Source organism: Heterodontus francisci, chromosome 1, assembly GCF_036365525.1.
Source record: "Heterodontus francisci isolate sHetFra1 chromosome 1, sHetFra1.hap1, whole genome shotgun sequence".
NCBI classification, from domain to species: domain Eukaryota; kingdom Metazoa; phylum Chordata; class Chondrichthyes; order Heterodontiformes; family Heterodontidae; genus Heterodontus; species Heterodontus francisci.
In genome coordinates, this window is record NC_090371.1 from 107135143 (window position 1) to 107161929 (window position 26787).

The window sequence follows — 26787 nt, forward strand, 5'->3', positions numbered from 1 at the left end:
TTACCTTAAATCTATGCCCCTGGTTATTGACCCCTCCGCTTACGGGAAAAAGTTTCCTCCTATCTAACCTATCAATACCCCTCATAATTTTGTGTACCTCAATCATATCTCCCCTCAGCCTTCTCTGTTCTAAGGAAAACAACCCCAGCCTTTCCAGTCTCTCTTCATAGCTGAAATGCTCCAGCCCAGGCAACATCCTGGTGAATCTCCTCTGCACCTTCTCCAGTGCAATCACATCCTTCCTATTATGTGGCGACCAGAACTGTATACAGTACTCCAGCTGTGGCCTAACTATTCTGTGAAGAGATTAGAGAAACTGGGGTTGCTCTGTTTGGAGCAGAGAAGGTTGAGGGAAATTTAATAGAGGTGTTCAAAATCATGAAGGGTTTTGATAGAATAAATGAGAATAAAGAACAAAGAACAGTACAGCACACGAACAGGCTAATCGGCCCTCCAAGCCTGCGCCGATCTTGATGCCTGCCTAAACTAAAACCTTCTGCACTTCCGGGGACCGTATCCCTCTATTCCCATCCTATTCATGTATTTATCAAGATGCCTCTTAATTGCCATTATCGTACCTGTTTCCACCACCTCCCCCGGCAGCAGGTTCCAGGCACTCAGCACCCTCTGTGTAAAGAACTTGCCTCGCACATCCCCTCTAAACTTTGCCCCTCTCACCTTAAACCTATGTCCCCTAGTAACTGACTCTTCCACCCTGGGAAAAAGCTTCTGACTATCCACTCTGTCCATGCCGCTCATAACTGTGTAAACCTCTATCATGTCACCCCTCCACCTCCGTTTTTCCAGTGAAAACAATCCAAGTTTATCCAACCTCTCCTCATAGCTAATGCCCTCCAGACCAGGCAACATCCTGGTAAACCTCTTCTATACCCTCTCCAAAGGCTCCACGTCCTTCTGGTAGTGTGCCGACCGGAATTGCACGCAATATTCTAAGTGTGGCCTAACTAAAGTTCTGTACAGCTTCAGCATGACTTGCCAATTTTTATACTCTATGCCCCGACCGATGAAGGCAAGCATGCCGTATGCCTTCTTGACTACCTTATCCACCTGCGTTGCCACTTTCAGTGACCTGTGGACCTGCACGCCCAGATCTCTCTGCCTGTCAATACTCCTAAGGGTTCTGCCATTTACTGTATACCTCCCACCTGCATTAGACCTTCCAAAATGCATTACCTCACATTTGTCCGGATTAAACTCCATCTGCCATTTCTCCGCCCAAGTCTCCAACCGATCTATATTCTGCTGTATCCTCTGACAATCCTCATCACTATCCGCAACTCCACCAACCTTTGTGTCGTCCGCAAACTTACTAATCAGACCAGCTACATTTTCCTCCAAATCATTTATATATACTACAAAGAGCAAAGGTCCCAGCACTGATCCCTGCGGAACACCACTAGTCACATCCCTCCATTCAGAAAAGCACCCTTCCACTGCTACCCTCTGTCTTCTATGACAGAGCCAGTTCTGTATCCATCTCGCCAACTCACCTCTGATCCCGTGTGACTTCACCTTTTGTACCAGTCTGCCACGCGGGAACTTGTCAAAGGCTTTACTGAAGTCCATATAGATAACATCCACTGCCCTTCCTTCATCAATCATCATAAGGTGAAACTGTTTCCACTGGTGGGTAGGTCAGTAACCAGAGACCTCTCATTTAAGATATTTGCCAAAGAACCACAGAGTAGATCAGAAGAATTTTTTTACGCAGCTTATTGTTATGATCTGAAATGAATTGCTTGAAAGAGTGGTGGAAACAGGTTCTATCGCAACTTTCAAAAGGGAACTGGGTATATACCTGAAAAGGAAATAAATGTATGGCTAAGGGCAAAGAGTGGGAAATTGGGACTAATTGGATAGCTCTTTCAAAGATGTTGACACCGGAAGTATGTGCACGCGCTGTGGACACCATTTTGAAGGCAAAACTGCACCCGTAGTGCTGAGAAACCAGCTGCAAAGCTGAATTTCACACCCATGTTTCTAATAGTGAATAAAATATGCCAGTAACAATGTCAGGTAACCAAAGTAATAGCAAGAACTTCAACTTTTTTTATTTATCTCTATTGAAAGTAGGCATTAAATAATTCAATTACAAAATATCTCTGGAGAATGCATTCATTTCCTTCTCTTACTCCTCTCCTGAAGCATTTGATTACTAGTTGGCTACAATTGCAAACTCACCTCTCCAAATTGTCAATTTTTCATGTATGACCCTGGATAGTGAATCTCGGCATGCTATTTCACCATAGGCTTTGCAGTTAAGCTAGATCCTGTCTACTCTCAATGTCAATTACACATTCATTCTCAGCAGATGGTACTGGATAGTGATAGGGAATGTGAACCATGGCTAAATTGCCCCTCTGTAACCTAGGGATGCTGAGGCCATCAGTAGTGACCTAGCACAGCTGAGATCAACCAACTGAGCACAATCTCGAGATCGAACCTGAAATCTACAGGTTTCACCTATTCACTACCTTAAGCATCTAAGCCATTGAGGAAGCCCAAAAAGAAATTTAAGCTATTTTACCAATTTTCTCCTTTCTCCCACAATATTGCTGCAAAGCTAGTCAATACTTTGTGAGAGTAGCCCTGGGTGAAGTCCCCTTTGACTTTCCCTCCCTATCAGTTGGGAACTGGCTTCCCTTCACCATTCAGCTCCCCACAGCAGCATAATTGAGGCTGAGGACTCAGTGTGACATTTTAATTAACACCGTTTCTACTTCAGAGGTTGACATTTACACATACCTAACTCTTAATTAACAGCAACTTTTAATATCTTTTATTCTTTTCTGTTTTACAGAGTTGAATAACACCATGAAAAGTTTATTCTCTGAGGAGTATTTAGCCAGAAGACAAAGCTTTCAAAAAGCAAGCTGTGCAAAGTGGCCATTACCTAGCTGCAGGAGACTGTTCAGAGTCTTGGGAGGTAAGACAATATTTCAGTGTTTCAGATATTTGCACACAATAACGGGCTTTAAACACTGTTTAGAACCAATTTCTGAAGGTTTATATTTCAAAAATTAAGGAGTAAAAGTTCAATATGAACCCTTACTAATGAAAAGTTTTTTTTAAATGACCTATTCCTGTTTGTTACTTGGTTTAATGAATAGTTTGTAGACTGCAGATGAATATTGTACTACAACAGCAGCTTATATTTGTATAGCACCTTTAACATAATAAAACGAGCCAAGGTGCTTCACAGCAGCATTACAAACAAAATATATCATTGGCCCACATAAGGAGGTATTAGGTCAGATGACCAAAAGCTTGGTCAAAAAGGGAATTCCAGAGCTTATGGCCTAGGCAGCTGAAGGCACAGCCACTAATGGTGGAGCAATGAAAATCGGGGATACTCCAGAGTCCAGGATTAGATGAGCGCAGATATCACGGAGAGTTGTGCGGCTGGAGGAAAGGGAGGGAGGGAGGAGTGAGACCATGGAGGGGTTTGAAAATAGAATGAGAATTTCCAATTCCAGGTGTTGCTTGACTGGAAACCAATTATAAGTCAGCGATCACATGGGTGATAGATGAAGGGGACTTGGTGTGAATTATGTCGTAAGCAGCAGAGTTTCAGATGATCTCAAGTTTACGGAGTGTAGAAAGTGGGAGACTAGCCAGGAATTGGTTAGAATAGTCAAGTCTAGAGGTGACAAAGACGTGAATGATGGTCTTAGCAGGAGATGAGACAGCGCGAAGTTGAACAATGTTGCAGAGGTGGAAATAGGTGGTCTTAGTGATGACATGAATATGTGATCAGAAGCTCATCTCAAGGTCAAATATGACACCAAGGTTGTGAGCAGACTGGTTTAATTTCAGACTGTTGCCAGTGAGAAGGATGGAGTTGGTAGCTAGGGAATGGAGTTTGGAACGAGGACCAAAAACAGTGGCGTCTATCTTCTCAATATTTAATTGGAGGAAATTTCTGCTCATCCAATACGGGATGTCGGATAAACTGTCTGATAATTTAGCAATAGCGAATGAGTCGAGAGAGATGGTGGTGAGGTAGAGCTGGTGAGGTATCAGCGTACGTGTGAAAACTAATGCTTTGCTTTCAGGTGATGTCGTTGAGGGACAGCATGAAGATGAGAAATAGGAGGGGGCTAAGGATAGATCCTTGGGGGACACCAGAGGTAACAACCTGGGAGTGGGAAAAGAAGCTATTGCAAGTGATTCTCTGGCTACAATTAGATAGATAAAAATGGAACCAGGTGAGAACAGTCCCACCCAGCTGGCCGAGTGGAGAGGCAGTGGAGGAGGATGGTGTGCTCAACCACGTCAAAGGCAGCAGACAAGTCGAGAAGGGATAGTTTACCACTGTTACCGTCACATAGGATGTAATTTGTAACTTTAATAAGAGCTCTTTCAGTACTGTGGCAGAGGTGGAAACCTGATTGGAGAGAGTTCTGGGCACAGATTTGGGAGGCAACAAAACATTCAAGGACTTTGGAGAGGAAAAATAGGTGAGAGATGGAGCAGTGGTTTGCAAGTTTGGTGAAGTCAACTTTTTTTTTGAGGAAAGGGATGATGATGGCAGATTTAAAGGAGAGAGGAACAACATTTGAAGAGAGAGAACCTTTTACAAAATCAACTAATATGGGGACTAGGAAGTTGGGTGGTCAGCGGTTTAATGGGAATTAGGCTGAGGGAACAGAAGGTAGGTCTCATGTACATGATGAGCTCAGAGAGGGCATATGGGGAGATAGCAGAGAAATTAGAGTAAGATGTGAGTTCAGGTTTAAGCAGACAGTTTGCAGTAGAGAAAACAAGCCTGGGCTATCTTTGCTGGAGTAGTGAACAGTTTTATCAGATGAGAGCAGGACCTGATAGTTCTTTATGTGGTCCAGCCAGATCTGGTGATGAACGGCCAAACCAGTTGTCCTACATATCCATTCAAGTCTGCATATCTTGGATTTAAGGGAGCAAAGATGAGGGATGTACTGGGGGAGCAGCAGGGTGAGAGAGCCCTTTTTAACAAAGAACTGGTACTGACATGATGTTTAAATGCCCTCCTTCTGTGCTGTTTTACTGGGGACTGGGACATCAAAGGTGGAGGTGTGGTTGAACAAATCAGCAGCTGCAGAATTCTTCTACAACAAGAAGAACTTGTATTTGTATAGCAGCTTTAATGTAAAATATCCCAAGGCGCTTCACAGGATCGTTATCAAACAAAATTTGACACTGAGCTACATAAGGAAATATCAGGGCAGGTGACCAAAAGCTTGGTCAAATAGTTAGGTTTTAAGGAGTGTCTTAAAGGAGGAAAGAGGTAAAGAAGCGGAAAGGTGCAGGGTGGGATTACCAGATCTTAGTGCCTCACCAGCTGAAGCCCTGGCTGCCAATGGTGGAGTGATAAAAAAAAAATCGGGGATGCTGAAGAGGCCAGAACTGGAGTAACACAGGCATCCCCAAGGGTTGTAGGGCTGGAGGAGATTACAGAGATCAGGATGGATGAGGCCATGGAGGAATTTGAAAACTAGGATGAGAATTTAAAATTGAGACGTTGCTTAACTGGGAGCCAATGTAGGTCAGCAAATACAGGGATGATAGGTGAATGGGATTTGGTGCGAGTTAGAAAGCAGGCAGCAGAGTTTTGGATGAGCTTAATTTTATGGAGGGTGGAAGATGGGAGTCTGATCAAATGTGCATTCGAATAGTCAAGCCTCGAGGTAAAAAAAGGCATAAATGAGGGTTTCAGCAGCAGATGAGCTGAGGTGAGGGAGGGATGGTATGGAGGTGGAAGTATGCAGAAGTAGTGATGGCACAGTTATATGGTTGGAAGCTCTTCTTTGGATCACATACAACACCAAGATAGCAAACAGCATGGTTCAGCTTCTGACAGTTGCCAGGGAGAGGGATGGAGCTGATGGCGAGTGAACGAAGTTTGTGGTGAATATGGAAGGATTTGCGTAAGGGTTTTTTGAATGAAATTTGTTGTGCTTCATGGGATTTTTTTTGTAAAAACTGTATATTTATTTTTATCTGTCAAATAAAATTCAGTAAGATTTATCTGGATCTGTGCCCCAGAATACAGAATCAACTGAGTGAATGGCAGAAAGTCGGGCAGGTTGCAGCACACACCTATAAAGGAACCTATGCAATTGTCCTGCAGGCTCAGAATCTCCCCCAATGGGTTATGTTCATTCCTATTCTTATCCTTCGGAGAGTCCACTCATAATTTTACCTGAGACAAAGGGAGCTTTCTAAAAGCACATTTTTTGTACGATGGTTAAAGAACAATCATTATATGCCACTAACTTTACCTTGGGATCATTTTGCCTTGTGGTTCAACTGAGAAAGGGCAGATCTCATTCTTTGCATGACAGCAAGCTCTGAGGCAATGACCTGTGGCCCTCCTATAATGAGCTAATTAGAGGCGGTTATTCGGTTTCACCATGGTAATTTGTATCTCATACTGTGCTAGTGTCAGAATATTGATGGTTGCAGGAAGAAATCCTTAGAGAGAGAAGGGAAAATAAATCTTTGGAGGGGGCTCAGTAACCTCATTATTTCCAATTAATTGATTACAGACTGCCACTCAGTGAAAGTACAGGAATTCTGTTACAGTTGTTAATCCTTCAATATGGAACTTCCTGATCATTGATGGTTATCCAACACTGGTTGCTACTGCTCCTGCAAATGAAAATGGTGAAATGGAATAAAAATTCCCCTGTGAACCCTATATATGGTTTGAAGAAAAATCTAGATCCACACATGCCCTTCCAGTAGCTCACCCAACAGTCCTCCTGTTCCAAGGAAAAGATCGTGGCCTGAGTGTTGGACAAATTCAATGAACAGTGTAAGAGCCTCAAGTAGGTAGTTGCAACTATCAGCTAAAGTAGCCTTTAAAATGCCTCAACCCAAGAAAATGTGTGAACATTACTGAAATCGACAAAAGCCTTTTTTAATAAAGAAAAAAGGCTTAAAGAGTGTCATTTTCAATTTTTTTGTGGTGGGCATTAAGGGAATCAAGGATTATGCAGATGAGATGAGAAAGTGGAGTTTTGATAGAAGATCAGCTATAACCTTATTGAATGGTGGAACCAACTGAAGGAGCCAGATGCTTATTCCTGCTCCTATTTCTTGCGTTCCTATGTTCTTATGTGCCTCAAGATTAGATTATTATTTTGTACCTGTTCTAGATTATCCATTGTAACAACAACAAATTGAATTTAAATATCATCTGTACTGTGGAACATGTCCCAAGATGTTTTACAAGCAGGAGAGATGGGCTGAGCAAGAATGGAAAGAGATTAAGGGAGGATCAGGGTAAGTAAAGATATGCTCAGAGATTTTTTTTAAGGAAGGTGAGAGAAGAAGCAAGACAAAAAGTGAGAAAGTTTCAAAATGCAGGGATATAACAAAGAAGTAAAAGAAAATTACAGCACAGGAACAGGCCCTTTGGCCCTCCAAGCCGAAGCCGATCCAAATCCTCTATCTAAACCTGTCGCCTATTTTCTAAGGGTCTGTATTTCTTTACTTCCTGCCCATTCATGTATCTGTCTAGATACATCTTAAAAGACGCTATCGTGCCCGCGTCTACCACCTCCGCTGGCAATGCGTTCCATGCACCCACCACCCTCTGCATAAAGAACTTTCCACGCATATCCCCCCTAAACCTTTCGCCTTTCACTTTGAACTCGTGTCCCCTTGTAATTGAATCCCCCACTCTGGGAAAAAGCTTCTTGCTATCCACCCTGTCTATACCTCTCATGATTTTGTACACCTCAATCAGGTCCCCCCTCAACCTCCGTCTTTCTAATGAAAATAATCCTAATCTACTCAACCTCTTTTCGTAGCTACCGCCCTCCATACCAGGCAACATCCTGGTGAACCTCCTCTGCACCCTCTCCAAAGCATCCACATCCTTTTGGTAATGTGGCGACCAGAACTGCACGCAGTATTCCAAATGTGGCCGAACCAAAGTCCTATACAACAGTAACATGACCTGCCAACTCTTGTACTCAATACCCCGTCCGATGAAGGAAAGCATGCCGTATGCCTTCTTGACCACTCTATTGACCTGCGTTGCCACCTTCAGGGAACAATGGACCTGAACACCCAAATCTCTCTGTACATCAATTTTCCCCAGGACTTTTCCATTTACTGTATAGTTCACTCTTGAATTGGATCTTCCAAAATGCATCACCTCGCATTTGCCCTGATTGAACTCCATCTGCCATTTCTCTGCCCAACTCTCCAATCTATCTATATTCTGCTGTATTCTCTGACTGTCCCCTTCACTATCTGCTACTCCACCAATCTTAGTGTCGTCTGCAAACTTGCTAATCAGACCACCTATACTTACCTCCAAATCATTTATGTATATCACAAACAACAGTGGTCCCAGCACGGATCCCTGTGGAACACCACTGGTCACACGTCTCCATTTTGAGAAACTCCCTTCCACTGCTACTCTCTGTCTCCTGTTGCCCAGCCAGTTCTTTATCCATCTAGCTAGTACACCTTGGACCCCATGCGCCTTCACTTTCTCCATCAGCCTACCATGGGGAACCTTATCAAATGCCTTACTGAAGTCCATGTATACGACATCTACAGCCCTTCCCTCATCAATCAACTTTGTCACTTCCTCAAAGAATTCTATTAAGTTGGTAAGACATGACCTTCCCTGCACAAAACCATGTTGCCTATCACTGATAAGCCCATTTTCTTCCAGATGGGAATAGATCCTATCCCTCAGTATCTTCTCCAGCTGCTTCCCTACCACTAACGTCAGGCTCACCGGTCTATAATTACCTGGATTATCCCTGCTACCCTTCTTAAACAAGGGGACAACATTAGCAATTCTCCAGTCCTCCGGGACCTCACCCGTGTTTAAGGATGTTGCAAAGATATCTGTTAAGGCCCCAACTATTTCCTCTCTCGCTTCCCACAGTAACCTGGGATAGATCCCATCCGGACCTGGGGACTTGTCCACCTTAATGCCTTTTAGAATACCCAACACCTCCTCCCTCCTTATGCCGACTTGACCTAGAGTAATCAAACATCTGTCCCTAACCTCAACATCCGTCATGTCCCTCTCCTCGGTGAATACCGATGCAAAGTACTCGTTTAGAATCTCACCCATTTTCTCTGACTCCACGCATAACTTTCCTCCTTTGTCCTTGAGTGGGCCAATCCTTTCTCTAGTTACCCTCTTGCTCCTTATATATGAATAAAAGGCTTTGGGATTTTCCTTAACCCTGTTTGCTAAAGATATTTCATGACCCCTTTTAGCCCTCTTAATTCCTCGTTTCAGATTGCGCCTACAATCCCGATATTCTTTCAAAGCTTCATCTTTCATCAGCCACCTAGACCTTATGTATGCTTCCTTTTTCCTCTTAGCTAATCTCACAATTTCACCTGTCATCCATGGTTCCCTAATCTTGCCATTTCTATCCCTCATTTTCACAGGAACATGTCTCTCCTGCACGCTAATCAACCTCTCTTTAAAAGCCTCCCACATATCAAATGTGGATTTACCTTCAAACAGCTGCTCCCAATCTAGATTCCCCAGCTCCTGCCGAATTTTGGTATAGTTGGCCTTCCCCCAATTTAGCACTCTTCCTTTAGGACCACTCTCGTCTTTGTCCATGAGTATTCTAAAACTTACGGAATTGTGATCACTATTCCCAAAATAGTCCCCTACTGAAACGTCAACCACCTGGCCCGGCTCATTCCCCAACACCAGGTCCAGTATGGCCCCTTCCAGAGTTGGACTATTTACATACTGCTCTAGAAAACCCTCCTGGATGCTCTTTACAAATTCTGCTCCATCTAGACCTCTAACACTAAGTGAATCCCAGTCAATGTTGGGAAAATTAAAATCTCCTATCACCACCACCCTGTTGCTCCTACAGCTTTCCATAATCTGTTCACATATTTGTACCTCTATCTCACACTCACTGTTGGGAGGCCTGTAGTACAGCCCCAACATTGTTACCACACCCTTCCTATTTCTGAGTTCTGCCCATATTGCCTCACAGCTCGAGTCCTCCATAGTGCCTTCCTTCAGCACAGCTGTGATATCCTCTTTGACCAGTAATGCAACTCCTCCACCCCTTTTTCCTCCCTCTCTATCCCGCCTGAAGCATCGATATCCTGGGATATTTAGTTGCCAATCATGCCCTTCCCTTAACCAAGTCTCAGTAATAGCAATAACATCATACTCCCAGGTACTAATCCAAGCCCTAAATTCATCTGCCTTACCTATTACACTTCTTGCATTAAAACAAATACACCTCAGACCACCAGTCCCTTTGCTTTCATCATCTGCTCCCTGCTATAGTAACTGAATGTTCAGTGTCTAATAGCGGAGTAAAGGATGAGCAGCAATTCAGAGACAGTGGAGTAGAGAGCTGAGAAATAGAGCAGGAGCAGATCACCGAGGTCAGGTGCTATGAGATTTTATGGCTTTGAAGATGAGGACCTGGAAATACTAAGGGAGAGGAAGCCAGTGAAGCTTGGCAATAACTGGTGTAGGTATGTGGGATTTCATGAGAGCGTTTTAGATTAACTAGTTTGGGAAATCAGTCCATGTAGTTATGAAGGCATTGATTAGAATGTTGGCAGCAGAACAGAGAGGTAGGCATACAAATGGAAAATATTATGGAGATGGCACAACTGCCCTATTATTCTACTTGACTGAGTGTGGCATCAAGGAGCCCAAGTAAAATTGAAGTCAAAGGGACTCAGGGGAAAACTCTCCACTGGCTGGAGTCATTCATTTGTGCTAGGCAAGTAGTCTTGTGTTGTAGCTTCACCTGGCTGACACCTCATTTTTAGGTATGCCTGGTGCTGCTCCTGGCATGCCCTCCTGCACTCTTCATTGAACCATGGTTGACAGTAATGGTAGAGTGGGGGATATGCCAGGCCATAAGGTTACAGATTGCGGTTGAATATAATTCTGCTGCTGCTGATGGCCCACAATGCCTTATGGATGCCCTGTTTTGAGTTGCTAGATTTGACCTGAATCTATCCCATTTAGCACGATAGTTGTGCCACACAACACAATGGAGGGTATCCTCAATGTGAAGATGGGACATTGTCTCCACAAGGACTGTGCGGTGGTCACTCCTACAATACTGTCATGGATAGATGCATCTGCGACAAGTAGATTTGTGGGGACGAGGTCAAGTAGGTTTTTCCCCCTTGGTTCCCTTACCACCTGCCACAGACCCAGTCCAGCTGCTATGTCCTTTAGGACTTGGCCAGCTCAGTCTCTAATGGTGTTACCGAGTCACTCTTGGTGATGGACATTCTGTGCCCCTACTACCTTTAGTGCTTCTTTCAATTGGTGGTCAACATGGAGAAGCACTGATTCATCAGCTGAGGGAATTTGGTAGGTGGTAATCAGCAGGAGTTTCCTTGCCCATGTTTGATCTGATGCCATGAGATTTCATGAGGTCCGGAATCAATGTTGAGGACTGCCTGGGCAGTCCCGACTCCATCACTGGGCTGCCACCTCTGGTGGGTCTGCCCTGCCGCTGGGACTGGATGTACCCAGGGATGGTGATGGCAGTGTCTGGGATATTGTCTGTAAGGTATGATTCCGTGAGTATGACTGTCAGGCTGTTGCTCTACTAGTCTGTGGGACAGCTCTCCCAATTTTGGCACAAACCCCCAGATGTTAGTAAGGAGGACTTTGCAGGGTCGACAGGGCTGGGTTTGTCGTTGCCAGTGCCTAGGTTGATGTCGGGTAGTCTGTCCTGTTTCATTCCTTTTCTTAGACTTCGTAGTGATTTGATACAACTGAGTGGCTTGCTTGGCCATTTCAGAGGGCATTGTGGGTCTGGAGTCACATGTAGGCCAGACCAGGTAAGGACAGCAGATTTCCTTCCCTAAAAGGACATTAGTGAACTAGATGAGTTTTTACAACAATCGACAATGGTTTCATGGTCACCATTAGATTAGATTTTAATTCCAGATTTATTAATTGAATTCAAATTTCACCAGCTGCCATGCCTATGGCCTCAGAGCATTAGGCTGGGCCTCTAAGTACTAGTCCAGTGACATTACCGCTACGCCACTGCTTCCCCTTCTTGTGCCCGATAACTTTTGTTATATTCAGTGCACTGAGCCATTTCTTGATATCACATGGAGTGAATCAAATTGGATGAGGGCTGGCTTCTTTGTGGGTCTCAGGAGGAGGCCAAGATGGATCATCCACTCGTCACGTCTGGCTAGAGATGGCTGCAAATGTTTCAGCCTTGTCTTTTGCACTGACATGCTGGGCACCCCCATCGTTGAGGATGGGGATGTTAATGTAGTGTCCTTCTTCCATTACATGCGTGGGATAACACCAAGCTGACCCTTAGGACCAAGCTGATGGTTTATAAGGCCTGTGTTCTCAGCACCTTGCTGTATGGCTGTGAAACATGGGCGACTTACAGCTACCAGGAAAAGAAGCTCAATAATTTCCATCTTTGCAGTCAGCAGTGCATTGCGGGTATATCCTGGCAGGACAAAATCACAAATGTGGTAGTGCTCTCAAAGGCAGAGCTCTCAAGTGTGTTGGCATTAATCAAACAGAGGTGGCTTTGGTGGATCGGATGCGTCCGCAGTATGGAAGATGGTCGCATGCCCACGGACCTTCTGTATGTTAGCTGGGGCCAGACAACCAATGGGGTGCCCAAAGCTCCGCTTCAAGGATGCTTGCAAGCGTGACATGAAGGCCCTAAGTGTTGACTATGGCACCTGGGAGTCCCTAGCTGACGAAAGAGAGAAATGGCGACACATCCCGTGGACTGGTGTGCACTGCCACGATGACCAGTTGCAACAGCAGCTTGGCAACAGGTGCCAACATCAAAAACAACAACTCAGTGTCACTTGGCAGCTTCAAGTATGGCACTTGTGGCAGAACCTGCCTCTCAAGGATTGGTCTTCACAATCATCAGCAAACGTGCACCAAGAAAAGACACCCCACCTAAATGGATTATTTGCTGCATGTTCATCATCTTTCATAGATGGAAGAATGCCAACCATAACTCCCATTAGTTATTTAATTGTGCCCCACTATTCATGACTGGACATGGCAAGACTGCAGAGCTTTGATCTGATCTGTTAGTTGTGAGATCGCTTAGCTCTGTCTTTTGCTGTTTAGGCATGCATATGTGTTGTAGCTTCACCAGGTTGTCACCTAAATTTTAGGTACATCTGGTGTTGTTCCTGGCATGCACATCTACACTCCTCATTGAATCGAGGTTGGCCTCCTGGCTTGGTGGCAATGGTAGAGTGAGGTTGAGCCATGGGCCATGAGGTTACAAATTGTAGTGAAATACAATTTTGCTGCTGCTGATGGCTCACGATGTCTTATGGATGCCCATTTTTTGTTGCCAGATCTGTTTTGAATCTATTCCATTTAGCACTGCGGTAATGCCTCCCAATGCAATGGAGGGTGTATTCAGTGTGAAGATGGGACTTTGTCTCCACAAGGACTGCGCGGTGGTCTTTTTTGTTTGATTCTTTCATGGGATGTGAGCATCGCTGGCTAGGCCAGCATTTGTTGCCCATCCCTAATTGCCCTTGAGAAGGTGGTGGTGCGCTGTCATCCTGAACTGCTGCAGTCCATGTGATGTAGGTACACCGACAGTGCTGTTAGGAAGGGAGTTCCAGGTTTTTGACCCAGCGACAGTGAAGGAATGGCGATATATTTCCGAGTCAGAATGGTGTGTGACTTGGGGAACTTGCAGGTTGTGGTGTTCCCATGCATCTGCTGCCATTGTCCTTCTAGGTGTTTGGAAGCTGCTGTCGAAAGAGGCTTGGTGAGTTGCTGTATTGCATCTTGTAGGTGGTACACTGGCAAGCCATTCATTGATGCAGTAGTGCATCCAAAATAGACTACGACTTCCACCCCAGGATGTGTATGTTTGCAACAAGTCACAGCAGAAGGCAGTAAGGTTTCTTTGTTCTTGCCAAGGGTGTGGGACATTATCAATTCCACGTATGCACCCATTCGTGTTCCATCTCGCCAAGCTCTGGCCTATAGAAATTGAATTAGTCAAAGTGCAGGATATCAACCTAAACATCACCATTAATTCCAGGTAGAACCATAGAAATATTACAGCACTGAAAGAGGCCATTCAGCCCAGCATGTCTGCGCCAGCTGAAAAAAAACTAGCCGCCCATTCTAATCCCACCTTCCAGTACCTGGTCCATAGCCTTGCATGTTACAGCACTTCAGGTGCATGTCCAGGTATCCTGGCAGCTGCCATTCTTCTAACATTCTTTTCAACAGAGATGAAAAGTTGGATGGATTTCAGCTGGAGGATTCGACTCCTCTTCAACATTCGCTGATGACACCAGTTGGTGTGACAAGACCAAGGACCACTGCAGTGAAACCTATACCAGATCTGGGGTTCTCACTGAGTAGTGTTTTGGAATCTTTAAGCAGCAGTTCTGTTGCCTGTGTCATCAGGGCACATTGCAATATAAATCACAGGAGGTCTGAAAGATAAGGGCAAAATTAAGTGGCATTTGGAAAATGTGGGTTCATAAATGAAAGTTAGTCCAGCTTTGTTAAAGGCAAATTGTGCTTGACTAATTTGCTCAAGTTCTTTACTGAAGTAATGGAGAGGATTGATGAGGGTATTGTGATTGATGTGGTGTATATGGACTTTCAAAAGGTATTTAGTTAGTTATTACATAATAGACTTGTTACTATTATTAAAACCCATGGAATTAAAGGGACAGCAGCAGCATGGATACAAAATTGACACAGGAGCTGAAAGTAGTAGTTCTTTCTTTCTTTCTCTTTTGGGCCTCCTTATCTCGAGAGACAATGGATACGCGCCTGGAGGTGGTCAGTGGTTTGTGAAGCAGCGCCTGGAGTGGCTATAAAGGCCAATTCTGGAGTGACAGGCTCTTCCACAGGTGCTGCAGAGAAATTTGTTTGTTGGGGCTGTTGCACAGTTGGCTCTCCCCTTGCGCCTCTGTCTTTTTTCCTGCCAACTACTAAGTCTCTTCGACTCGCCACAATTTAGCCCTGTCTTTATGGCTGCCCGCCAGCTCTGGCGAATGCTGGCAACTGACTCCCACGACTTGTGATCAATGTCACACGATTTCATGTCACGTTTGCAGACGTCTTTATAACGGAGACATGGACGGCCGGTGGGTCTGATACCAGTGGCGAGCTCGCTGTACAATGTGTCTTTGGGGATCCTGCCATCTTCCATGCGGCTCACATGGCCAAGCCATCTCAAGCGCCGCTGACTCAGTAGTGTGTATAAGCTGGGGGTGTTGGCCGCTTCAAGGACTTCTGTGTTGGAGATATAGTCCTGCCACCTGATGCCAAGTATTCTCCGAAGGCAGCGAAGATGGAATGAATTGAGACGTCGCTCTTGGCTGGCATACGTTGTCCAGGCCTCGCTGCCGTAGAGCAAGGTACTGAGGACACAGGCCTGATACACTCGGACTTTTGTGTTCCGTGTCAGTGCGCCATTTTCCCACACTCTCTTGGCCAGTCTGGACATAGCAGTGGAAGCCTTACCCATGCGCTTGTTGATTTCTGCATCTAGAGACAGGTTACTGGTTATAGTTGAGCCTAGGTAGGTGAACTCTTGAACCACTTCCAGAGCGTGGTCGCCAATATTGATGGATGGAGCATTTCTGACATCCTGCCCCATGATGTTCGTTTTCTTGAGGCTGATGGTTAGGCCAAATTCATTGCAGGCAGACGCAAACCTGTCGATGAGACTCTGCAGGCATTCTTCAGTGTGAGATGTTAAAGCAGCATCGTCAGCAAAGAGGAGTTCTCTGATGAGGACTTTCCGTACTTTGGACTTCGCTCTTAGACGGGCAAGGTTGAACAACCTGCCCCCTGATCTTGTGTGGAGGAAAATTCCTTCTTCAGAGGATTTGAACGCATGTGAAAGCAGCAGGGAGAAGAAAATCCCAAAAAGTGTGGGTGCGAGAACACAGCCCTGTTTCACACCACTCAGGATAGGAAAGGGCTCTGATGAGGAGCCACCATGTTGAATTGTGCCTTTCATATTGTCATGGAATGAGGTGATGATACTTAGTAGCTTTGGTGGACATCCGATCTTTTCTAGTAGTCTGAAGAGACCACGTCTGCTGACGAGGTCAAAGGCTTTGGTGAGATCAATGAAAGCAATGTAGAGGGGCATCTGTTGTTCACGGCATTTCTCCTGTATCTGACGAAGGGAGAACAGCATGTCAATAGTCGATCTCTCTGCACGAAAGCCACACTGTGCCTCAGGGTAGACGCGCTCGGCCAGCTTCTGGAGCCTGTTCAGAGCGACTCGAGCAAAGACTTTCCCCACTATGCTGAGCAGGGAGATTCCACGGTAGTTGTTGCAGTCACCGCGGTCACCTTTGTTTTTATAGAGGGTGATGATGTTGGCATTGCGCATGTCCTGGGGTACTGCTCCCTCGTCCCAGCACAGGCATAGCAGTTCATGTAGTGCTGAGAGTATAGCAGGCTTGGCACTCTTGATTATTTCAGGGGTAATGCTGTCCTTCCCAGGGGCTTTTCCGCTGGCTAGGGAATCAATGGCATCACTGAGTTCCGATTTGGTTGGCTGTATGTCCAGCTCATCCATGACTGGTAGAGGCTGGGCTGCATTGAGGGCAGTCTCAGTGACAGCATTCTCCCTGGAGTACAGTTCTAGGTAGTGCTCAACCCAGCGGTCCATCTGTTTGCGTTGGTCAGTGATTATGTCCCCCGATTGTATACGATTGTATACTTGCCTGCAGTCTGAAAAACAATGGTGTTCCCCAGGGGTCAGTATTGGGACCATTGCTCAAATATATGAAATAAAAACAAAGCGCTGGAAATAATCAGGTCCAGCAGCATCTGTGGAGAGAGAAGCAGAGTTAACGTTTCAGGTCAGTGACCTTTCATCAGAACTGGCAAAGGTTTGAAAGGTATTAGGTTTTAAGCAAGTAAAGTGGTGGGGTGGTGAAGAAGAGAACACAAGGGAAGGTGTGTGATAGGGCAGAGGGCAGGAGAGATTAAATAAGAAAGATGTCATGGGACAAATGCAAAGAGTGTGTTAATGGGTGTGGCGAAAGACAAAGCTTTGGACGTCCAATCTCTCTACACCTCCATCCCCCACCAGGACGGTTTGAGGGCTGTCCACTTCTTCCTTGAACAGAGGCCCAACCAGTCCCCATCCACCACCACCCTCCTCCGCCTGGCTGAACTTGTTCTTGCATTGCACAACTTCTCCTTCAACTCCATTTACTTCCTTCAAATAAAAGGTGTTGCTGTAGGTACCCGCATGGGTCCTAGTTATCCCTGTCTTTTTGTGGGATATATAGAATGTTCCTTGTTCCAGTCCTACTCAGGCTCCCTCCCTCACCTCTTTTTCTGGTACATTGATGACTGTATCGGTGCTGCTTCCTCCTCTCACTCCGAACTGGAAAACCTCATCAACTTTGCTTCCAATTTCTACCCTTCCCTCACCTTTACATAGTCTATCTCCGACACCTCCCTTCCCTTCCTCGACTTCTCTGTCTCCATCTCTGGGGATAGACTGTTAACTAATATTTATTAGTTGTGGTCGATGGCAAAGGCTCCACTTGTGTAGTTAAGCAGCCATGGTCAACAAATGAGATAAGAGACGGTATTAAGCTTTAAAAAAAGCTCACACAAATGCAAGAAAAGTAGAAATTCAAAGGGCTGAAAGAGCTATAAAAAGCAACAAAGGAATACAAAAAGCAGCAAGTGGTCCAAAAAGGAATATGAAAAACTTACAAGGGATATCAAAGCAAACAGAAAAAGTTTTTTTAATATACTAAGCAAAAGACAGTGACGAAGGGGAATGTGGGTCCCTTAAGTACAGATGCAGCTAAGACTATAATGTTTATAAGGAAATAGCTGACTTGTTAAATGATTGCTTTGCATCCATTTTCACAGTGGAAGAGGAGGACAAAATACCCATGGTACAAGGAAATTTAAAAATAAATCAAGGGGGGGAACTTCTAATGATTTAATATAAGAAAAAGAGAGTCAGAAGGATAAGTCATGTCTGACTAATAGAGTTGCACTATTTGAGGCCGTTATTAGCATGGTAGTAGGGGAATCTATATGGACTTGCAGAATGCAATTGATAAAATTCTTCAAGACTATTCACAAAGATGAAAGCAGACAGAACTGGAGATAACTTCATTGCACGGGCTAGTAATTGGTTTAGAAGTAGGAGGTAAAGCAGGGATGAAGAGATTAGAGGTATGTGACAAGTAATGCTCCCCAGGAAATTGTACTGGAACCTCAGCTTTTGCGCTATATATATTAATGACTTGCATGAAGGAATAGAGAGCTATATATCCAGGTTTGCAGCTGACACTAGGGGTGGAATTTTAGCAGTCCCATAAAGACGGGCTTGGAACAGAGAGGTGGTAAAATAGTGGGCGAACGTGTCAGAGTGGATCCCCGATGTCTTCACTGCCGGCTATTTTTTCCAGGGGTGGTCAGGCAAAGGGATTGAGACCACGCAGGCTGGCATCGAGCTGGAAATTCAGCTAGTCAGGCAGCCAATTGATCATGATTTTACACAAGTTTTACCACTTTTCATGGGGTTCACGGGTTCCACAGAGCTTCAGTGGCTTGCATGCTCAAGGGAGGCACGAATGCAGCAGCAGGGGTGGGTATTGGCAGAAACTAGCAGCTATTTAATTCTGCATTTACAAGCAGGCAGGCTCAGGTCAGAGAAGCAAAGGCTGGGGCCTTTAGAGGAATTGCAAAGTGTAAGGCCGTAGCAGAGGGCTGTTCATGGAAGGGTGTCTCCCAGGTCCCCTGAGGTGAGGTGGGGGGGACTCCAAAGCTAAATGGGTGCTCTGCACTCAGGGTTTGACTCCTCCAGTGAGGAGGAGAGTGGGAGAGAGAGACTGCATCAGCCACATGGAGAGGGGCAGCAGCGGGTAGAGGAGCACGAAAAGAATGAGGCTGCGATAGAATGTGGACGAGGAAGCCAGATGGCGGCAATAAGGCAGGCTAATGTTGGAAGAAGGCGTAATCCACCTCAAAGGGTTTACAGACAAAGGCTTAGCTTCATGGAGATGTCAGAGCACCAGTGTCTCTGAAGAATGCGTCTGTCCAGGTAGGTGGTCACTGCTCTATGCAGATTGCTGGAGGAGGAGTTGAAGCCACTGGAATATGGTGGCCTGTGCCAGTGAAGGTAACCGTGACACTCAACGTTTTTTCATCAGGCTCGTTCCAGGGATCGTCTGGAGACATTCATGGGATCTTTCAATCAGCAGCCCATCACTGCATCAAACAGGCGATGGATGCCTTGTTCCAGACGGAAGGGGAATAAATTAGGTTTAGCATTGATTAGGCCAATCAGGCCAAGATGACAATCAGATTCTGGGCCATGACTAGATTCCCTCAGGTCCAGGGCGTTATTGACTGCATGCTCCCATCAAGGCTCCCTCAGAGCAGCCAAGCATGTTCATTAACAGGAAGCGGTTATACTCGTTTAATGTTTAAATTGTCTGCAATGACCACAAAAGGATCCTCCAAGTGTGTCTAAGGTTCCTGGGAATCTGCCATGACTCGTACAACTTGAGGCAGTCCCAGGTACCTCAACTCTTCACTCGAACGCTTTCGTTTTTTTATTCGTTCATGGGATGGATCCTGGGTGACGAGGTATCCACTAAAGATATGGCTGCTTACACCTGTGTGAAACCCCAACCCACAGACAGAGGAAACTTACAACGACTGCCAGTGCTAATACTCGTCAGAAGGTTTGATGCCCACAACCATCGCTTTGCTCATTCTTTATGGGCTCCACATCCACCTTGCCCTCCGCAACAGGCTGGCCTTCTGCAACACAACCAATCTTCATCACTTCCTCCTACATCAGCATGACTAGAGCAATGAAGGGCACACCACCTCCCATGTATCTCCATTCCCTTGGATAATGAACTCTCTTCAGTGACAAATACAGTGTCACACTTGTCTTATGGCCCAGCTGTGCTTGTCACTTTAAAGGTCCATTATTGAGCTACTCGGAGGTGAGCTGCAAGCGGTCATTCACCCTTGTTACTACAGTGAGCACCTCTGACTGACCACGGTCCTCTGGTTGTAAGACAACTGTGTGACTCACTGTACATGGTGGTTCTTGGTCATGGGTCGGCCACCTCACGTATCGAACAGCATGACATTTGTATAATGGCAGCATTAGTATGGCCTGGTAGGACAAAAGCCACATTGCTCAAGCAAAGAACTTGCCAGACACAATGTGCCAAATTTTCTCCAATATATTTTTCTACTTTCTGGAAGCCAGTAATGCTGAAGCTCAGTGGCCATCTTCGATCTTCTCTAGTCTCAGCTTTTATATACTTGCAGAGCACAATGAATTAACTTATATTCATACACAAATGCCTGCACATTTGCTTTACTTTATGATTTTTACGAGCCCCTCTTCCACCATAAAACCTTTGAAATGACTAAAAACTTCATTTAAAGTCTTCCAGTGTGTTATGATCCTGTTGGGTTTTTTTGGGAAATATGCAGTGTGTCTTTAAGACAACAAACTATCAGTAGTGCTTTAAGAAGGCCAGCTTCAGAAAGTGTATCTTGGTTCCCCAGATACAGCCATCCAGAGAATAGGATATACAATGTTGCAAATTATTTTTAAACTGGCTTTTTGTTGAGACAGATTGTTTTCACAGACACAGACAGCTGGGCCAGCATGAACTGAACAGAGATTTCTGTTAATTTAAGCTGAAGGAAGAAATTTAGACTGATAGTTACATTATCCCTCAAAATTCTAAAGCCAGATTGATTCTATTGAAAGTGGTTGCGAGTTGATCTGCTGTGGTCATCGCTGGAAGAGAGAGAAGTTTGAAGCTTTGGATGTCGGACTGTTTTCCTTTCCTCATCGGACCCTGGAAGATTGCAAGTGAACTTTAAGCAGAGGATTGTTGATCGGAAGCCTAAATCTGCAAGGACACTAATTTTTCCTATTTTTTAAATGCTGTTTTTATCTTAGTGTTTAAGAATTTAGTTTTTCTAATACACAGTTAATTTGTTGATCGAAATACACCTGGTTTGGTTCACCTCATTCAGGGGTTAATAGATGGTTCAATTCGGCTGTGGCTTTCTTTAATTTGGAAAGTTTAAAGTGATATGTTATGTGATCTGTGGAGTGTAGGGACTGAATTGACAGTGCATTGCTCCTGCCACAATCAGAATCATATATTTTGATTGGGGGCTTTGTCTTGAGCAATTGTGCCATAAGTGTTTCTAAAAATTGCAAATATACATCATCTTGCCTATGACCACAAATGGCCACAATCCTATAATTTATTCAGGAGAATTCTACATGACTGCGAGTGTGCACAATTTGTTGTTTCCCTCTTTCCTCAAAAATTAGGCTAGCACCCTGCCTCAAGGTAGAGTCTTCTCAGGGAGTTATGAATTTTTATTTCAATGAACTGGTATCACATTATCCAGTGACAAAACCTCAGTTCCAGCATGTGCTGCAACTTCATGCTTCGCTACATATCTGCCTTAAAACTCCTTTGAGCTATTTCTAATTCTCGAAGTCACTCATGAGTGTGAAGAACAGCTGCCCCACTACAATTTTCAAATTATGTATGAAGTCTTTTGCTCTTCCCTGCAACAAGGTTTCACAGGTTATGTGTTCATTTGTATAACCCTTTCTCTGTATATGTGATGTCACGACCGAGGCAGGAAGAGTGCACTGTTTTTCTAGTTCCACTTCTCCACAGGTCACAACTGATATTTAAATTTTTTCCCAGTTACTGATACTCTATTTTTATCCCAGAATAAAATTCACCAACCACGTTTCTTTAATAAACAACAAAATTATCAGGCTGTTATAAAACAAGTCTTAACCAGTAATGAAGCAAAGCATAAACACAGATTGAAATAGAAATTTTTCCTTTTTACTGCACACGCACACCTATGCCAATGTCAATCTAGCTTTTTGGAGGAGTATCCCACTGGCCTTTGTGCCTGATTCAGCAGCTTGTAACAGGACTGCACCAACCCCCAGGTCACTAGCATCACTTGCTACTGTGAAGGACTTCGTGAAATTTAGAGCAGCCAACACTAAATCCCTATCCACCCTATCCACGCCCCTCATAATCTTGTAGATCTTGATCAGGTCACCCCTCAGTCTTCTCTGCTCCAGCAGAAACAACCCAAGCCTATCCAACCTCTCTTCATAGCTTAAATGTTCCATCCCAGGCAACATCCTGGTGAATCGCCTCTGCACCCCCTCCAATGCAATCACATCCTTCCTATAATGTGGTGACCAGAATTGCACACAGTACTCCAGCTGTGGCCTTACCAAAGTTCGATACAACTCCAACATGACCTTCCTGCTTTTGTAATCTATGCCTCGATTGATAAAGGCAAGTGTCCCATATGCCTGTTTCACACCCTATTAATCTGCCCTTCTGCTTTCAGGGATCTATGGACAAACACGCCAAGGTCCCTTTGTTCCTCGGAACTTCCCAATGTCAGGCCATTCATTGAATACTTCCTTGTCACATTACTCCTTCCAAAGTGTATCACCTCACACTTTTCAGGGTTAAATTCCATCTGCCACTTTTCTGCCCATTTGACCATCCCGTCTATATCTTCCTGTAACCTAAGACACTCAACCTCATTGTTAACCACTCGGCAATCTTTGTGTCATCCACAAACTTACTGATCCTACCCCCATAGTCATTTATATAAACGACATAGATGACTAACAATAGGGGACCCAGCACAGATCCCTGTGGTACGCCACTGGACACTGGCTTCCAGTCACTAAAACAGCCGTCTGTCATCACTCTCTGTCTCCTACAGCTAAGCCAATTTTGAATCCACCTTATCAAGTTACCCTGTATCCCATGTGCCTTTGCTTTCTTGATAAGTCTCCCATGTGGGACCTTGTCAAAGGCTTTGCTGAAATCCATGTAAACTACATCAACTGCACTACCCTCATCTACACACCTGGTCACATGCTCAAAAAATTCAATCAAATTTGTTAGGCGTGACCTCCCTCTGACAAAGCTATGCTGACTATTCCTAATCAAATTTTGCCTCTCCATGTGGAGATAGATTCTCTCCTTCAGAATTTTCTCCAATAGTTTCCCTACCACTGACGTGAGACTCACTGGTCTGTAGTTCCCTGGCTTATCTCTACAACCTTTCTTAAATAGTGGGACCACGTTAGCTGTTCTCCAGTCCTCTGGCACCTCCCCGGTGGCCAGAGAGGAATTAAAAATTAGGGTCAGAGCCCCTGCAATCTCCACCTTCGCCTCCCACAGCATCCTGGGACACAAATCGTCCGGACCTGGAGATTTGTCCACTTTTAAGCCTGCCAAAATCTCCAATACTTTGTCACTCCCTATGACAATTTGCTCAAGAACTTCACAGTCTCTGAGTTCCATATCTACATCCTCATTCTCTTGGGTGAAGACAGATGTGAAGTATTCATTCAACACCCTACCAATGTCCTCTGGCTCCACCCACAGATTTCCCCCTTGGTCCCTAATGGGTCCTACTCTTTCCCTGGTTATCCTCTTCCCATTGATATACTTATAGAATATCTTGGGATTTTCCCTACTTTTACCAGCCAGAGCTTTCTCATGTCCCCTCTTTGCTCTCCTAATTACTTTCTTAAGCTCCATCCTACACTTTCTGTACTCCACTAATGCTTCCATTGATTTGCTCCTCTTGTATTTGCTAAAAGCCTCTCTTTTCCTTCTCATCGTACTCTGAATGTTTCTGGTCATCCATGGTTCTCTGGGCTTGTTGCTGCTACCTATTACCCTAGAGGGAACATGTTGGGCCTGTACCCTTCCCATTTCCTTTTTGAATGCCCCCCACTGCTCTTCTGTAGATTTCCCAACAAGTATCTCTTTCCAGTCTACCTTGGCCAGATCCTGCCTTATTTTACTAAAATTCGCTCTTCCCCCAATCCAAAACCTTTTTTTGCAACTTGTCTATTTCTTTCTCCATAACAAGCTTAAATTGTACCATGTTGTGGTCACTATCACCAAAATGCTCCAACACATCAACCACCTGTCCGGCTTCATTCCCCAGAATTAGGTCCAGCACTGCACCCTCCCTTGTTGGATCCTCTACATATTGAGCTAAAAAGTTCTCCTGTATACATTTTAAGAACTCCACTCCATCTAAGCCCTTAACACGATGACTATCCCAATTAATGTTGGGAAAGTTGAAATCACCTAATATAATTACCCTATTATTTTTACACACCTCTGTGAATTGCGCATATATTTGCTCCTCAATTTCCCGCTGACTATCTGGGGCTCTATAATAAACACCTAGCAATGTGGCTGTCCCTTTTTTATTCCTAAACTCTACCCATAAAGCTTCATTTGATTCCCCCTCCAAGATATCATCTCTCCTTACTGCAGTAACTGATTCCATAACTAATATTGCAATGCCCCCTCCTCTCCCTTGCCTGAAGATTCTATATCCAGGGATATTGAGCTGCCAATCCTGCCCCTCCCTCAACCATGTCTCCGTAATGGCTACTATATCACAATTCCACGTGTCAATCCTTGCCCTTAACTCATCCATTTTACCTGCAATACTCCTGGCATTAAATTAGAGGCCATCCATCCTGGTCTTCCTCCCTTGAAACTTACTTCCACTGTATTCCCTCTGACTTGTTTGCTTTCCTGTGTTTAGTTGTTTCCCTATTCTGCTCGGAGTCTGCATCCCCTTCCCCTGCCAAATTTGTTTAAACTCCTCCCAACAGCACGAGCAAACCCACCAGCAAGGATGTTCGTCTCCCTCTGGTTCAGATGTAGACCGTCCCGCTTGTACAGGTCCCACCTTCCCCAGAAACGGTCCCAGTGGTCCAGGAATCTAAAACCCTCCCTCCTGCACTGACTCTTAAGCCACGCATTCATCTGTGCTTTTCTCCTATTTCTATACTCGCTAGCACGTGGCACTGGGAGTAATCCAGAGATTACAACCTGAGAGCTCCTGCTTTTTAGTCTGCTGCCTAACTCCCTGAATTCTTGATGCAAGACCTCATCCCTCTTTCTACCTATGTCATTGGTACCAACATGTACCATGACCTCTGCCTTATCACCATCCCCCTTCAGGATGCCCTGCACCAGAGAGGCAAACACAGCATCCTGGAGTCACATTGATGGCCACTGTGGCGCCTATCAGTTCCCCTAACTATAGAATCCCCTGTTACTATTTGCTCTTCCTCGCTTCTCCCTTCCTGTACAGACAGGCTGCTTGTGGTGCCAGAAGCTTGGCTCTGTCCGCACTTCCTGGAGGAACCAGCCTCATCAGTCTCCAAAATGGAATACCGATTTGCAAGCAGGACCCCAGGGGACTCCTGAGCTACCTGCCTGTTTCTCTTGGACTGCCTGGTGGTCACCCATTCCCTTCCTTCAAGTCCCTTCAGCTGCGGTGTGACCACCTCTCTATACGTGCTATCCACGATGCTCTCAGACTCACAGATGCTCCACAGTGTTTCCAGCCGCCGTCCAACTCTGAAACCCGAGCTTCCAGGAGCTGCAGCTAGACACACTTCCTGCACACATGTTGGTCCCGGGGATTGGAAATGTTCCCGGATTCCCACATGTAGCAAGAGGAGCATACCACGGCTTTAAGCTCTCCAGTCATTACTAAACCCTTTAAATTTAAAACTTTAGAAGACTATTATACTAAAAAATAAATCAACTAAGTCTTGCTGAAACAATGACTTACAATTCCATCCAGTTTGAAAAATACCCACCAGGACTTACTCACCAGTCAGCTGTGCTCTGTGGAAACTCTCTGCTCCCCTCACGCTCTTTGAGGACACGTAGGGAATAAAAAGAGTTCCTCGCTCCCTCCTCACCGAACTCTCTCAGTTACAAAACTCCCACTTTAGCACTCTAATGCAAACAAAGTCAGCACTGTCAGATGGCCCACTTTTATACTGTCTGACTCTAGCCCCTGAAAACTGGTTTAAGCCAATTACCTAATTAACAAGGTGCAGCTGCAAGCAGAGCCTGACTGAACTCTGTTTAAAGCTGGTCTAAAACTCACCTTCTCCAATCCAAACAGCAACTGTTAAGTAAATTTGCTATTTAAAAGAAAGACTAGACTTTAGATACAACTAACCCTTAATTGCCCTCAGTCACAAAATTCACACTTCAGCACTCTAATGCATCCCAAGTCAGCACTCCAGTGCAAACTTTCGCTTTTCTTCGCAACACTTGTCCTTTCCCTACTACGTGCCCGAGGTAGGTCACTCTCGCTTTTGCAAATTCACTTTTGGCAAGGTTTATTATTAAATCAGCCAATTGTAATTTTCTAAATAGAGCTTCTAGTTGTTCCAAGTGGTCCTTCAAAGTGTCACTGTATACCAGCACATCATCAAGGTAAACCACACAGTTAGGAACAGTAGCTACCACTTGGTTCATTGTGAAATGTTGCTGCTGCATTTTTTTTAGCTCAAATGGCATCACTCAGCATTGGAAAAGTCCATCTGGTGTGACAAAGGCCGATATTTCTTTAGCTTGGGGTGTTAAAGGAACATCCAGTATCCCTTTAACAAATCTACATTTGTAAGAAACGTGGCACTGCCCACTCTGTCAATCCAGTCTTCCAAGTGAGGAATTGGGTAGGAGTCTGTCTTTGTTACTGCATTAACCTTTCTGTAAACTATGCAAAATCTAGTTGAACTGTCAGGTTTAGGCATTAATACCACTGGGGAGCTCCAGTTGCTTTGACTGGTTTCAATTAGGTGGTTTTCCAGCATGTATGGATTTCTGCTTTTAACTGGGTCTGTTTTTCTGGACTTA

General features: G+C 44.8%; 1 protein-coding gene across 1 annotated transcript in view; it reads left to right on the forward strand.

The window, feature by feature from the left end:
• rnf180a (ring finger protein 180a) overlaps window positions 1–26787 on the forward strand; it is a 135082-nt gene that overhangs the window by 90541 nt on the left and 17754 nt on the right. Inside the window, exon 6 of the mRNA XM_068026505.1 lies at window positions 2822–2947. Within this exon, the coding sequence (XP_067882606.1) occupies window positions 2822–2947 (126 nt within the window). The remainder of the gene's footprint in view (window positions 1–2821; window positions 2948–26787) is intronic.